The sequence below is a fragment of the Astatotilapia calliptera genome, chromosome 17, assembly GCF_964374335.1.
Source record: "Astatotilapia calliptera chromosome 17, fAstCal68.1, whole genome shotgun sequence".
Taxonomy (NCBI): Eukaryota; Metazoa; Chordata; class Actinopteri; order Cichliformes; family Cichlidae; genus Astatotilapia; species Astatotilapia calliptera.
The window spans coordinates 25,989,618-26,006,236 of NC_137438.1; the positions used below are offsets into that span (position 1 = coordinate 25,989,618).

The window sequence follows — 16,619 nt, forward strand, 5'->3', positions numbered from 1 at the left end:
TTCACCCTCTTACTGTGGTGAGGTAAACGTCCTCTGCCTCTCTGATGTTTTAAGCTGCGCATGTGATCTGTTTGCTGTCTAGTTAACGGAGAGAGGGAGGACGATCGTGGAAAGGAGGGGTGGGGAGGAGGAAGAGGAGGAGGAGGAGGGGGGACTTCAGTGAAGAGTGTGTAATAGGACACCCGCTCTCTCTGTCTTTTCGTTCTCCTCCCTCTCTCCTCTCCTCTCCTCTCTCCTGTGCTCTCTCAGTCAAGTCTGCTCTCTGAGCACTTAGATGGAATAGCAGCATTTTTCTTCTTTGGTGTTATTACAGGATACTAGAAACAGGCGAGAAATACGATCCTGCCTTCCGAAACTTGGACCAGCATCGGAGGAAGCTCCTGAGAGGTGAGTCACTGGCAAAGGTCTGATGTGTTCCTTTTTCTAAAGGTAGAAGGTTTACCTGCCTGTACTGCCTGTACCACACTGTACTTTTTATGCAGTGGAGTGGATCTCGCAGTGGATGCAGAGAGGAGGTGGTAGGCAGCAGGCTAACAGGTGCAGAGTCCCACCAGTGAGAATTAGTTTAAAAAGAAGCTGCAAGTAAACTCTATGACTTGGTGCTTCTCTGAGATCATGTGTGGTATTACATCAGACTTCTGTGTCATGCTTTATTTTCCACTCATGTGCTTGGTGAACAATTCCTTTTAAATACACTGTGGCTGGTTATTACGCTGCAGCCAGTAAAATGGAAAACATGACTTTATGAACATTTTTTAGTTCCTCGTTCATCTAAAAAGGCTTAAATCTTTGGTTTAAGTCTCCACCAGCATCTGTCTATAACTATATAGATTCTTTATTTAGAGCTTTAAAAAAAAGTTGTGGTCAGTCACAGGGTTTGAAATCAGAAGATTAATCTTAGTCAATGTGCTTGTGTGAAGTTTAAGAGTTGAAATATACACTTTTAGCTGTGCCTGCTGGTCATGTGTGCAGGGGAATGTGTGGCTGTAATAGAGCTGCTGACAACCGAATGACAGGGTGTGGTATGAACGCACACCGTCCTGCTAGGACAAAACTTCTTTATCATTGTGATTTTAATTTTTCCTGTATTGATCAAAATGCCAAATTGATTCCAACCGGGAGGACTCGTCCCCACTCGTCTCACAGCTGATTTGGGTTCATGTGTTTAAAGCATTAATAGGAGCAGATGGGAGCGATAATCCATGCAGTTTTCCACTTTCATCAATATTAGTTTTTGAGCCTCCAAAATGGCAAAATGGAAAATTCATTAGGCTGCCAGCCAAGCAATGAGCACAATAAACACAATAATCGTTACACCTCACTGGAAATGTAACTATTCGCTCACTTCACTGACCTGCTTTGTGAGAAGACATTTAATTGGTGTTACAGAGATTTCCTGGCACACTGACGCCCTGGAATTTCTCGTCCGAAGAGCTCAGAGAAATTAATTGCAGAATTTATTATTTTTGTTCATGGCAACAAATAGGAAAACATCCTTTACTGTGAAACCCTTTCGTCGAGGGGAGCGTTACAGTGCTCCTTGAGTGTGAGGGAGAGTGAGCTCATTCATGTATTTAGTGTGGCATAGCAAAGTGTCGGAACACAACCGCTTGGGGATATCACAGTATGCACATGAGACTCCCTTGAGGATGAGTTTAGCAGCTGTGAGACCAACATTTCTATACCAGAGCCTCTCCGTGGGGAGATCACCAACTCTCTGAAGGGAGCAGGGAGTGGTAGGTGTGGAAGCTTGGCAGCTCAAAAGGTCAGTCCACCTAAAAATATGGGGAAATGTAGTTCTCACTTAAAAAATTAGGGTTGTCTCTAAATTTTATTTTCAAGGATCTTGCTTTCTAAAATATCAACTGTAGTATGCTTTTTTTTATGAAAGATGGCACATGGACAAGGTTTGGTACAAAATGTTTTTGCACCATTTTTGCACCATCTGTATACTTATAAACATTCAAGTCATACCTAAAGGAAAACTTACCTAAAGCTGGAACGCTGTGAAAAATATTCAAGTTTGATATTTGACCTGATGAAGTCTAGAAGCTATAAATGAAAAAGACAGCATGCTGCAAAGTCTTGAGTCTTTAGACTTAAGTAATTTTACCAATGTTCTGCTTTTAGCACAAACTTAACTGTTTCATTTTATACTCGATATTCTAAGACTTGGAGGATTTGCAAAAACTGCTGTAATTGTATTATGACGAAGGTGGAAATCTCACTGTGCAATATTCCAGAATTGCAGCACATCGGACTTTATGTACAAACTGACCAGTTTTTTCAGGGACCAGATCTTTTGGGGACGGAAGCCAGAGCAGGGCAAGTTGTGTGAATGCCTGAGCTTGAAGGGGAGGGTGTGCGTGCATGTGTGAGGCTGTGTGGATGATGCAGCAGGAGAAGGGCTGCAGTTACAGCAGCTGGGGCCGTCTGGTAATGCCCCGTGCTGGTTTATTTCTCTCAAGTGCAGCCAAAGACATCTCATCCCCCAGCAGTCCTCCATATGTTATCCTTATGCACCTGAACACCAGAATTCCACTTAAGCTGTATATCAGTCATGCTGCACTCCACCTCACACGCATATTTTAACCTATTTGTACACCACACCCCCAAACTGAAATTTTCATAGCGAACTTGCAGCTTTCTTATCTCTTGGCCATCAATTTTTTATTGCACATCCATAAGGCATGACATCAGAGATTTAGTCTGTGAAATTTTTATTTTGTTTTTGCATGTGAAAGGGTCATTTTTGTTTTATGTCTAGTGCGATGTGGTTTTGCACAGCACAGGTGGTGGAGCGGCCAAATGAGTGGTTAAAAACAGCCCGGCCGTTCTCCAGCAGCGGAGTGTTTCATTGCAGGAGTTAGCGCCTCACAGGCAGTACAGTACCTGCCTCTATCAATAATTGAGCTGCTCTTGTCCCGTTATGGAAAAGGAATGAGAAGAGGCTGTGGCGAGAGTTTCTCCAGCAGCTCTTTTGTGCAGATTTCACTCATCCATATTTAAGAGCCGTACATTTGCGAGGATAAAGCAATGATGGGATTTAACTGACATGTTGTTGTTTTTTATCTCTTTCTTTACTCAGTGTTGTTTGTTCAGTGCTTCTCTCTGTAACTCAGCATTTCTAGATCAGTGAAACTGATGCATTAGCTGTTGAAACTAGCAGTGTGCTGTATGCTGTAGGGTGTTGTCATCATTTAAAAAAAAAAATCACATTTCAAATCTTGATCCCACTGGGTGGTACCAATTAACCAGTCTTCATATGTCATATATAGTCACTGTAATTGGGCTGCATTAAGCTGAAGATTAAGAGCCATTAAATTGACTACATTCAATTTAATGGCTTCACTGGTTGTCACAAAGTTTGATGCTGCACTGCTATGTAACCTATACGTCAAATCAGTTCCATTTTGAAATTTACTGCTTGAAATAAGCCATCAACTAACTCTCTGTTGTGCATAAACCCATAATGCATACCGAATCTCAGATAGATAAAGCTATAAATCATTTCAAGGCCTCAGCTACTTGTATGTTTGCTGGTTAATGAGCCAAATGTCTCTGTCAGGAATTAATGAATGCCAAACCAGAGCTAAAACAAGACTATTAGATTTGTAATCTCTTGTAAACCTCCAGCAACATTTTGGTAACATTGCTAAACTCCCATTCACCAAAATCATACAAATAATCATGCAACACATTCATAAGTGCTTTCTAACATTCACAAACACACTTGTACTCCAATTAATGCATCAGGGGCAACTTAAGGTTCAGTATCTTGTCCAAGAATACTTCAGCACACCGACTGGAGGAATCAGTGATCAAGCCACTGACCAACTAGCTTTACCACTGGAGCAACAGTCATCCACAGCTACTGTATTGATGAACATGTCCACCAGTGGTTTCAGTCAATTTCTTAAGTAGTACTAACTTTCTAGTAACCTTCTAGCAACAATTTTTCCATGTGTTGCAAAAAAGCCAAATGATTTACATTTTCTATGGATAGCTATTAAGAATTTTCCTGGTCCTTGCATGGTGGTTTCCACTTCCACAAAGTTTGCCGAAAGTGCACATAGTTTTGTAAATCTTTATTGCATATGACCTTGTGGATAACTTGCTAACCTTTAACTTGCTACATCAAAGGTTAATTGCAATGTTCTTCAGAAGCCTCCCCCCAGTTACCACAATGAAAAGTGTTTTATTCCTAATGATTATATGTGAATATGCACTATGATTGACCTGGTAAATCCTACTTAAAATAGTATGTGAAGAAAATGCTAACTCTATATTGAACCAGTACATCATTTGAGACATATCTTAGGTATTTTTGTGGTACATAAGCCATTTTTGTTACAATACCTGTGGTGGCACATGAATGTCGTTAACCTGAAGAAGTATGAGGAAACGTGTTCTCAGAATTCACTATTTTCTCTCCAAAACCTCTCTCCAGCAGCAGTGGTGACTGGCTTTGGTTCCTGAGTGGTGCAGTTATGGGCAGGCCGGAGGGGTTGGCCAGGCCACCTCTGGTGTCAGCCATGGCGTTTTCCTTCCTGGCTCTCTCTTTCCTCTGCACCGGGGTCTCCAGCCTCCCGCAGCCTCTGCCAAGAGTCTTCCTTTCCTTTGAAGGTAAGAAAAAAATACTCATCAACTTAATTGTAATGATTATCTTCTGGTGTGATGAAGCTAAACTGATGCTAAGTCTGTACATTATAACAGAGTGGAATAGGACTCACCTGGGATCTTTAGCAACTATGCTAGAGGATTTATTTAGTTGTTTATTCTTGTTTGATGGATCAGAGTTTGAAACCTTTTCTTCTATATAATCCAATATGCCCCAGGCCTTAAATTTCCATCTGTGGACAGTCCTTGTCTATCCATTGTCTTCCTGTGTGTCTACCAAAGGGAGGAGGTGGCACCGCCTGTCAGAGCTACCCTGTATCTGTTCCTAGTTAAACTTTAATCATACCACTCTGTGCTGTGGGCATGTGGGCATTGTTGCTGCCTCTGGTTTTGATTCTCCTGTTTTATTCATTTATTTCTCTGGACACAGATTATTTTGGGGATTCTTGAATTCTCTTTTGGTTGGATGGGGAGGTTTGATTTTTGTGCATGTGTCTGTCTGCATGTTTGCGTGTATCCATGGAAGGGATAGTGGATCACTCATACCCCTGAGCTAGTGGTGCCGTAACCTTTTTGCAATAGAGGGATAGTGTGCAGGAGCCGAAGGATACGTTTGATCACCTTTCAGTACCTCTCGATGTGGATTAGGCAGCACAGAGCAGCTGAGGCTGTCCATCAGCAAGGTTTCTGCACTCAGATAGTGACTGCAGCCTCGCAGTGTAAGTCTAAAGCAGGTGTAGTTTTATTTTGTTCCCTTTTTCTAGATTTTTCCCAGTTTTGGCCCAGAAACACACTCTTCAAAGTTCAATTTCCTCCTCTTTCATTCTCATTTCTTCTTCTCTATTTCTTTCCCTTTTATGGTTTCATGTTTTTTTCCTTTTGCTTATTGCTTCATTCCAAATAAATGAACCAGTCTGTGGTCCAGATCCAGACTGTCTCTGCTCTGCAACCTCTGAGTTGTTAAATGTGACTGCCATCTTTAAGAAAAAAAAGCCCAAACTAATGACAGCAAAAAAGCTGACATCGCTATCGTTCGTATCTTTGGTCACATTATTTATTCAACTCTTTTCTCGTTATTGTTTCCAAACAGCCACCTAAAAAGGTCTTAGGTGGCCATGCTGAAAATCAGTCTGCCTTGAATGATTGAGTCTCTTTCTACGTGTGGATTAGATTAGATTTGTTTTGCTTAGTGAAAGAGTTTTTCACTACAGGGAGGACCATAAATGGAGAGTTTCAAGCACGCTATCTGAAGCACATTAATTCCTAAACCAGCTCAGGACTTGATCTTTGATGAGTGCTTATCTGTATAATATTCACATGTGATGCAATTGGACACCTGTGTTCATGGCCTAATCGAGTCCTGAAGGGTCATTAAAGCTGGGCTCACATAGCATTTTTTTTTACCATTTTTCTGTGGGTGCTCCTCTAATATGCTGCCATATTTTGTCTGTAACAGCTTCCAAGCTATGTTTTCCCCTGCTATAACTGCCTTATATCCTTGTGTTACCTAGTTCCAAGCAAAAAAACTCTTTTTGCTTTTGCCATCCTTGCTCTGTAGTATTTTCTATTAGCAAGCAACCATCTGTTTCCTGCTTACACTGGCACAAGTATGCCCTGTGTGTCATTTATGTTAGCGTAAATGAACCAGAGTAGATCAGTCGCAGTCTCCCAACAATATGTGAAAAAGCTGTGCTAAAAAGTGTCCAGTGTCCTACTTTTACCTTTAGTCTCTGTGTATCGCTGCTCTTTACAAATATGCCTGGAATTGGGGGACATTCTCTGCAGTACTCAAGTGCTTGAGCAGTTGTGACACTGACTTTACAAAGAGCAGCCCTGTCTGAGACAATGCACTTAATATAGGTTCACTGGGAGTGCAGAGGACCAAGGTGTTTGCCAGTAATACATTAAAAATAGGATTTTGATCCAAAGAATAACAACATGGAAGGTTTTGGTCAAAAGCAGTCATCTCAGAGTGTCAGTAAGAGTAAGTCAAGTAACAGTAACACCAAGTCAAAAGTAAACAGCTGTGTTTTTGACTCAGAAAGCATTTTGAACTCTTGGTTGCTGGAAGAAAGTTTGGCATGGCTGAACACCAGATGCAAGGAGGGTCTTACAGAGAGCAAGGTGGAGGCTCATTTTTTACAAAAACACGGGGGAGGAACAAGTCAGGCAGTATGTGCTCAGTCCAAAGCAGCCAGAAAGATAAATGAAGAGTCATGGAAGATGTATAGGAGACTGGTGTCCCAGCGGGGAGGACAGCACAGGTGTTTTGGCACCTGCTGGGTGTTTAAAAGGTCAGTCATTCAGTCTGGATTCTTCTGCTCCCAGATGTGAGGACCAGTTAATTACTGTGAGCTGGAGCAAACTAAACAAAAAAAATAAACCAGTGGCTAAACTGCACATAGATCATTTCACAACACTTGAATATCCCTTTCCCTTTTCCTCCTCGTGTCACTGCTGAAATCCAATCCGGGGGTAAGGCAGGTTTGTGGGACTCCCGGTGTAGCCTCACGTCCTGCAGAGAAGTTGCTGTCTCCAACATTCCTCTCTCCCGCTCTCCTTTTGCTCTTGCACTCTTCAAGCGAATGCAGCCAGACCGCAATTAAAAACGCATAATAAACAGTGAAAAATGCAGCTAACCCAAATAATAAACTCTCAAGTGGTGCTTTTCTATTCCGTGCCGCGGATAATAAACAGAGGCCTCCTTTGCTTATAGCAAAACTATTTAGGGATACCAAGTGTGATAAAAGATAATTGCTATACTCCCCTTCAGTTGCTTTAAGTATCTATTGTTCTCTCAACATTTATTTTGGCCTGCTTTATGCTATGTTTGATGCATGTGCTGTTTCAGAATCAGGCTGAAATGCTGAGAGACTACAGATTTCGAGGAGAAACTTAATTGCTCTCAGACAAAGAAATCCTCCAACTTTCAGATCAATGTCTGCAGTGTTGTTACTATAGATTTGGTCTGATCGGAACAAAGTTAAAATTGATTTTCGTTTCCAATCCATGACATTAAGTTCTTAGACCTTTTCAAGAAGCCAAGCCTCAGTGCCTTGAGGCCGCAGCTGCAGTAATGCTTGATACTGAGAGGTAAAAGTGCCCTTTCAACAAGCCACAAAGTTAAATATGCACCTTCACCACATTAACCCTGGACAGTGAGAAGTGAAAACTGCGTAGTTTATATAAAGTGCTTTTCTACTCTACCAGAGCGCTCAAACAACCTATTCTCAACCTTTTTTCAATCAAGCACTTTTTTATGCTTAAGTGCTTTCTGTCTAACATTCAGATACATTCATTAAAGAGCAATTTGGAATTGGAGTTAGTACCTTGTCCAAGGATATTAGGCACGAAGCCAGTGATCTACCTCCTGAGGTACTCCCACCCTATAATTAAAATCCATTCATTTACTAAAACTGAATGCTGAGCAAGATCAAACTTTAGCCATATCTTTAAGCTTTAATACATTTTTAATGCCCCATACATAAAGTGAGCATCGTGATCATTCAGCAGCACAGACACCAGACATGGTTTTATGGAGGAAATTGCCTATAAAGCTACAGAGATGTTCTGTACCAGCCTAAAACATGTTAATTTCTGCTGTAAATCTGGGCTCGTTAGCATGGATGTCTACTGGGAACGACACACTTTTGGAGTCAGCCTCAAGTGGCCGCAAGAGCAACTGTTTTTGTCCGCTTCAATTTTTCAACCCCTGAGGCTGCTGCATGGTTGAGCCAAACCAAATCAACATAGGTTTGCTGTGGGTATCTCACAAAATACTACTACTACACTAAAATACTCCTGTGATTCAAAACGTGGTTTAAATATTGGGTGGTGCACTGTAAATAGGTTTCTGCATACTTGTGGGAGACATTATTATGCTGTATAAACTTTGAAACTGTAAGATGTGTTATTTAAAATAAGCTACTATTCAGTAATGTGCCGCTTACTTGTTCTGCTACTGTATCAGAGGTTGGCCTAACTGGTGCCAAATGTCTTTCCGGCTCATTTATCTCCCTGGTAGGCAGATGGGGCAGCGGTCTGTGTTTACGATCGGGATCATTTACCCTCATCAACAGTCTCCCGCTGTTCTGGAAAACTTCCATATTCAATACAGTATTAACTTACAAGTCTATACGTTTGGAATGTCAAGCCATGAAGCAATGTTTATTTGAAAGTGAATGGGCCGTATGCTTTTGTGTTAAATGTAGATTTTGGTGCACACATGTTTGAGAGCCTGGCTGAGACAAAGGGCAGATTGATTAAAATGATGTCTGCAGTTAAATCGCACTGGTATGAGCCAGAGGTGTGGACTCGAGTCACATGACTTGGACTCGAGTCAGACTCGAGTCATTAATTTTATGACTTTAGACTTGACTTGAAATAATGTTCTAAGACTTGTGACTTGACTTGGACTTTTACACCAATGACTTGGGACTTGAATTGGACTTGAACCGGTTTACTTGAAAAGACTTGATATTTCACCCCAAATATAAATTTAACATGCATATTATATAGAGATTGAAAATGTGACGTCATTCACGGGTAGAACCGCAAAGGATTCTGGGAACTCGTGGCAAGCGGTACTAGCGCACGCAGGCTTTCAATTGAAACCAGTCACACAGCGATAAAAAGAAACACAAAAATGTCAAGAAGCTGTTGTGTTATTAACTGCAATAGCCGGTCGCATGACAGCCACGGGAAGCCGACGGGTAAAGAGATCGGTTGTTATCGGATGTTGAAGAGAAATTGTTCGAGCCATGTTTCCGAAGTAACAAAGATGCGACTGGATTGCAGCCATTCAAAGACCAATTATAACGTCCCAGAACACTCCAGCTCACAGGTTAGTCTGCTCCAAGCATTTACACAAAGGTCAGTCTGCTGTTGTAGTTAATGCGTCATTTTTCTTAACATAATTGGTGATATAGGTTACAAGCAAGTCTGGCGCTGAACAGAAATTGTCGCGCTATGCTCCTTTGTTTATTGTGCATAAATAGTGAATTGTCCTGACACAATATTGTGTTTCGCTTCTGTTATTATGGTACATTGACAAAAACATATACTTTTATTCACAGGGTAAAACAGTTGTTTTGTATCACTAATTGTCCAGTGCGATTACAGCATACAATATTGTTGTCACTGCTACATTTCTGTGATGCTACCAGAAATTATTTCCACTGCTAATTAACTACCGTTGAGCTCAAAGGTCCTATTAATAAACGGTTAACGAATGTGTATTTATGACGACGATTTGTGAGACTGGTAAACTTATGATACGTACGATGGTCTTTACTTTCTATACGGTGCATTTCAAGGTCCTGCACCCATCCGTCGGTAAACTGTACCTGGGCTTGTTGCAGTGACCGGAAGTTACTAAACTTCATGAGTGTGTGCACTCACTCCAAGAACCGTATGCTTATAAATATGCATATAAATATGCTACGATGAGATAGCTGACTTCATCTAACTAGCAAATGTTTTCCAGGCTACATTGGTGATGCAGTTTTTTTTAAATTATATATTTTTTAAAATATCATTTATTTATGTATGATATTTTTGTCATGCGATTTTAAAGCCGGTCCTACAAGCGCATCCAAGAATAACATGCAGCTTATCTCAGAACTGTCGGTGAAAATTATTCTTGGAGCTAGGTTTAATTGAGCTGCATTTTAAAGAGGTGCAATTTCACAATTTGTGTATATTTTCTAAGTTCACTATTTTGTCATGTGTTGAGAAAAACACAGATTTAAAAATTACATGGTCTAATATTTACATTTAGCATAACTGCAACATGCTTTTTTTCGTTTTTTTTTTAAAGACTCGAAAGGACTTGAAATTCAAAATTTCAGACTTGTGACTTGACTCGGACTTTTACACCAGTGACTTGAGACTCGACTCTGACTTGCCTGACATTACTTGAGACTTGACTTGAGACTTGAGGATAAAGACTTGAGACTTACTTGAGACTTGCAAAACAATGACTTGGTCCCACCTCTGGTATGAGCCACACGTGCCACGGCCTGAACCAGAACCAGGCACAGAGATCAGGAAGCAGGCGTCGACGTGCGGATACGCTCCCTTTCATGAGTCATTTCTGCATCCCCTCACCCCCCATTTGTTCATACAGATATAGTGCTGTTCATGCTGTCTGTTGAGGATGTTTACATGGTGTGAGTGAGCGTGTGCATGTCAGTAAACCTAACAGAGTGAGTGAGTGTGTGCTAATGTTAAGTGCCTGATTGTGCATTCTTTGACTTGATTGCATTTAAGTAGCAAACTTTTCAATGAGTCATTGTTAAAGCTATGTGCTTTTCCAGCTTTCTGAACCGCATGCAGCTATAAGACACAGTCTCCAAGCCTTTTAGCTATACCTCAAAACCAAGGCTTTTTCTTGCTTGACCCAGATGATATTACTGTACATTAACCTCTCATGTGATGTTTTAAATATGAACTTTTTTCGCCTGAGATTTAACCACTCTTGATAAACCTTTTATAAGATTTTTACCTGTTAAGTGAGCATCATGATCATTCAGCAGCACAGACACCAGACACGGACTGAATAATGGCGTGCATTTTCTCTTGGGGTCAACAAAAGATCAAAGGGTCAAAGGGCAACGCTGACAAGTAGCCAGAAGCAGAACAGGATGTATTTGACTGCGACATCGTGCCAACATGCCTCCGCTTTCCTGCCTCTGCTTCACATTTCACCTGCACGTTAGCGTCTTCATTTTTTGGAGTAATGAAGAAAAATCAGTGATGCTCTGTTGTTGCGAGGAATTCATGACAGGCCAAAGCATGAGTCTGTCAGAACACAGAGAGGTACGGTACAAATAGCTATAGGTCAGTGGTGCATATATGAATACCAGCATATGTGTGGCATATTTCTTAAGGGTGTATGTATGCATTCTCACACAAACCCACACGCGTGTCATTAGATCTCTATGAAATTGCCTGAGTGACATTTTCTTCAGGGGTATTCGGGAATGTGGTGAGCTCCAGCTTGAGGCTGACAGCCCGTGAGATGTTTGACAGCTCCTCTGTCAGCTGGCCTTTCTCTGCCTTCCTCCGCCTGTTTTTAGCCGTTTCCAAGTCTGACCTTGCGCACCCTGTTGAATGTTTTATTATTGCCCCTCTGGAACATGTTGAAAGGTAATCAATGGCCATCAATACGAACAAAGACAGTCTCTTTAGGGAGAGCCAAGGTCTATGAAAAATTCTTTAGTCAAAGATTGGCATTAACACAAAGCAGTAATCCGATTTTATGAAAGGATTATGCTTGTTTGCTTCCATCACTTGTTCAGGTATGTAGTATAGTGTAAGCTCGCCTTATTGAATTGGACAATGGCTACATTCATATGCTGAAATAAGGTTTAAGATGCATTATTTTTACTTTACTGGAAACCCCTAAACAGTCATTTTTTTAAGTCAGCACAACAGAACCAACCCAGTTGCTTCATTCCCTCAATGATTTCTTCTGATAAGTGTTTATGCATCAAAACAAATCATTTAGTACTCATCCGGTTCTAAAATTATTTAAATGCACACAAATTTAAATGAGCAACAGCACAGGACATATTGCAGCATGTCATTATATATTTCACAAAAATTAAGCCAACATACAGAAGCAGGGTTTGCGAGCATTTGTTTATGCACATCTTTCTTAACATCCTGCCACAGCATTTCAATCAGACTGAGTTCTGGACTGACTGGGCCATTGCTACACGATTTTCTTTTTTGGCCATTCTGTTGTATATTGGAGATTATGTACCAGAATTTCAGGAGCAGGACCACGCCTCCAAACACGGTCCTTCCGGCTGGAGCCATCGCCCGGGAGCCATCGCCCGGGAGCCATCGCCCGGGAGCCATCGCCAGTCCCCTTCGAGGCCTTCCCCAAACCGCACCTCAATTCATGTCAAAGCATTCACTTTTACCTACTAAAACGCTGTCAAACCTAAAATGAGGACGTGGGCCCAGCTAGTGAATTTGCTGTTGTGCTTAGGTTCATTCTCCTGTTGCATGACCTGGTTTTGACTCAGTTTTAGCTGTTGGACTTATCACCTCACATTTGGCTCTAGAATACTTTGGTATTCTAACAAGCCCAAATAATTACTCCTTCACCACCGTACTTGATGGCTGGTCTGAGATGTTTGCTGCTGATCCTGTGTTTACTTTTTGCCTTATGTGATTCTGTCTATTCTTGCCAAATATCTCCTTTTTGGACTCATCTGTTAAAGTACGTTGTTCCAGAAATCTTGTGGTTTGTTCAGATACAGCTTTGCAAACCTAAGATGTGCTGCTATGTTATTTTTAGACAGAAGATGCTTTCACTTGGCAACCGTTCCAAAAAGATCATCATTGTTCAGTCATCTTCTAATTGTACTTTCATGAACGTTAACTTTTAACATACTAACTGTTGAGTCTGAGATGTAGCTCTTGGGTTTCTTGCAGTTTCTCTGAGCATTATACAAACTCAGGTTAGGATCACCTCAGTGGGACTTCCTCTTCTCGGAAGACTGTAAACCATTTTGAATGTTTTCTACTTGTGAAGAATGATTGGCTGCAAACTGCTTAGAGATGGACTAGTAAACTTTTCTACCTGGACAGGCATAAGCAATTGCTTCTGCGGATCTTCTTCTTCCTTGGTTGTATTTAAATTATTTTAGAACTTGCTAAGGACCAGATGACTTTTTATGCCCTGGTGTATAATATAATTTCAATCTTGAATGTGGCTGAAGATGGTTTTCCTATATGCCTTGTAAAAACAACAGCTCTAAAAATCCTCTGACCCATATCTCCTGCAGGCCTCCCCTCCCTCTGAGACTCTCTACAAGATCCTTCCTGACAGTAAAAGCTCAGAGATTTACTGTCCACTAGAAGTAACTAGGGACTCCTGATGTGGGCAGGTGAGAGGTCACAGGCTAAAAGTCATGGCGACTGCATGAGTTGATTCTGTGTGAAGGATCGACTGTTGGTGACATCTGAGGACGCTGCATAAATGCTAATTGAGGCACTGGGATTGCAAGCTAGCTGGCTTGCAGGGCGGATGATGGACAGTTTATCAGCTCAAGTTTCGTCTCTTCGAAATACTAGCTGTCACCTTAACAGGTCAACCACGCACCAGCAGTTGACATCACTCTACACAAACACACGCAGAAAGCCAAGGGAGAAAAATACGCTGCGATCTCGCATGTCATGTTTAGATATGGTGTCTGCTTTTGGACGCCAGCGTGAGAGAAGGCATATATTTCAACTCACGCACTCTGTTCAGCCATGTGATTCACATTAAAAATGTCTGGATGTAGATAACTGATGACAGACAACAATCAGGAAATTAATGACACACAGCAGATATAATTCCAATAGGGCTTTTGTCCATGACCAGCAGTTGCAGTACAGTAAGGCTGAGAGTGCTGTTCACATGCTGAGTGCAGCTTTCCTGGGAATTTGGAGTATGTCAGTTACACAGACAATCGGACGACTCTGTCAGCCAGCACACGATGTCCTGGGTGGTCTTCTTGTACTAGATCGACACTTTAACTTCCCTTCTGCCATATGTATATGCCACCAGCCATTACTGTATATCAGCGGGTAAATCCCCAAGGAAAATGGATGGCTGAATGTTCCAGCACCAGCCATTTTTTATTTCTAAACAGGCTTGGCAGTTGCCGGGATAAAGTCTTTTGCAGACCCAGTATGTGTGAGTTGGTCAGCACAGTGTTAGGTGAGTGCAGCCATCCAGAAGTGAGCCCAAGAGCTCTTTGCATTGTTCCGACTAAGAGCAATGGCATTTGGCACCAGGTTTGAAGTCAGGCCTCTATGATGAAACCCACTCCTTCTTCTTGTGAGGAGAGATGAATGAAAAGGGGGCGGTATAAGCCCCTGCTTCAATATTTATCAAGATGAGTGATTGGGGTCCTCCCACCAGCTACCCCTGACAACCACAGAACGGGTTCTGCTTTAACTAAATGGAAAGCAAGCCTCATTAGCATGGAGTTAATATATTCATACTGGCCTTTCAGGTAAAAAGCCAATTGATGAGGGCTGATTTGCATAAGAGAAACTAAGGTTGGTTTGTAATTGGCCCACCGTTCAACCCGTTCAACCTTGAAGTGTGTTTAATTAGGTGGATGGATGTTTTGGCTCATGTTCAGACATTAGCATTAATCAAAAAATTCAACTCTCTAAACACCTAGTCAGTTTGATTAAAGCTGATCTACAAAGACTAAGCTAACATCCTGACAGAATAATCCGATATTGTTCTCCCATGCTGATTTTACCACCTTGTCGTGTGGACATAAAAGTACCTGCCGATGGATTTTTACGACGTAACTCCCGTATCTGATGACTCAAACAAGTTACAGCCTTCCTTTTAAAATGAATCGTGACACCACGCTGTTTCTATTTCCTATCAAACTGGATGAAGATCCCTAAGGCTGCATGAAGCGACACCAGCTGAGTGAGTTGGCACCAGCTCCTAAAATCTGAAACCAGGCGGTCCAACATTACAAATGCCTCTCTCATAAACATCTCACATATTTTCCAGCCACTGTGAAGTTCTAATTTTTATGATGCCACATTACAACAGACCACTTCTTGTATTATTATCCGCAACCAGAACCATGGAAGCATTGTTTTCTTCTGGAGTCACTGCTTTAAAACTCGCATATCTGATATCTCACGCACTTTTGGGGGGCAATTGTATCGGAAAGTCTTGTGGATTTAAAACCTGAGAGAAGATTCATGGTGGCTGTTACATTTCCTCTCCTGGATATGTAATGACAACAGAAGAAAAAAAATGAATTGTGCAGCACAACTTCCTCTTCTGGGTTTTGATTGCTGCTATACAACCAACAGGGACACAATGGCAGGTCACTTCATTTTACACACACTTTCTTTCTATTTCTTCCACGTTTTTCACCAGTCACAGAAAAAGGGATGTTCATTTCGTTACCCTGTGGGATACCTATCTGGGTTATTGCACTGGACCCTGTGCCCATGAACAATCACAGCTTAGAAGAGGCTGAATTAACTGCCACACTGATCACAGCTTGTAGTTGTTTCAGATATCCTTCAAAGAAAAGGGGTGGGGGAGTCTTCTGGCAAGAAACAAAGTTCTCCTTTTTTTTTTGAACCTCCAAAAATATGAGCCATATTCTTTATGGAGTTTCAAAATAAAATGGAGACCTTTGTTTTAGTCCACTAACTCTCTAAAGGTGATGCAAAATCAAATTCTCTTTTGAACAGATAAAGTTAAGCAGTAAAATTAAGTTAATGTAGGTTTTTTTTCTTTTAATTGTAATGCATTAAACCTCATCTATCAATACATGAAGAGTATTTTCTGCTTATATGATGACCAGGAAGTAATCTGTTGTTTAATATTGGAGGACTACTGGGGTTTCTCAACTGAACAAAAGCCTTTTGTTGGGTCTTCTTCTGCTAGGCCACTTCATGAAAAAAAGAGATGTCACAGAGATAGTCTCAGCTTTCCCGGCACTAGTTTTCCTTTTCCGCTAACCCCACTGTCCATCCGACCGATCAGGATGAATTCTATTAAAATTGGTCTTCCATCTAGGCCATAGGGCACTATGAGTCAAAGCTCAAAGTCATAGCCAGGACACAGGGGGCTGGTGTTACATCCATGGGGAAGTGCATAACCCACCTGCCTACATACATAATAGAAAACCCACCAGCTGTCAGTATTTCCAGACCCAGTTCCTCTGTCTTTGTTTGCTGGTGTCATCATTGCAGATTAAGAGGAAAAGAAAAAAAACAAGAACAAAAAAAAAGATAAAGCCATTTCATCATCCCCATTAATTCAGCTTTTTTTAATTTCTTATCATTAAAAGCGTGGTTCACGCCCTTAGCCCTTTTCAAGAAATATTTAAAAATGCAGCTCCCCAATCCTTCCAATGTATTCTGTCTTTCGTGCATAAACCAGTTAGAAAATGTAAACCTTGAACCTCCAACAAGTGTCTCGGTCATGCTTCAGTAACTGTGTA

At 41.3% G+C, this 16,619-nt stretch overlaps 1 protein-coding gene across 5 annotated transcripts in view; it reads left to right on the top strand.

The window, feature by feature from the left end:
- The first annotated feature begins 206 nt into the window (after window positions 1–206).
- The window catches only part of sema3c (sema domain, immunoglobulin domain (Ig), short basic domain, secreted, (semaphorin) 3C), a 49,628-nt gene continuing 33,215 nt past the window's right edge, over window positions 207–16,619 (top strand). Inside the window, exons 1-2 of one of the 5 annotated variants that reach the window (XM_080292091.1) lie at window positions 207–387; window positions 4,454–4,626. In XM_080292091.1, the coding sequence (XP_080148217.1) occupies window positions 4,491–4,626 (136 nt within the window). In that variant the 5' untranslated portion in view covers window positions 207–387; window positions 4,454–4,490. Of the gene's footprint in view, window positions 388–1,606; window positions 1,766–4,450; window positions 4,627–16,619 lie in introns of those variants that run through there. The other 4 variants (XM_080292090.1, XM_026146468.2, XM_080292092.1 and 1 more) reach the window with 4 other exon arrangements.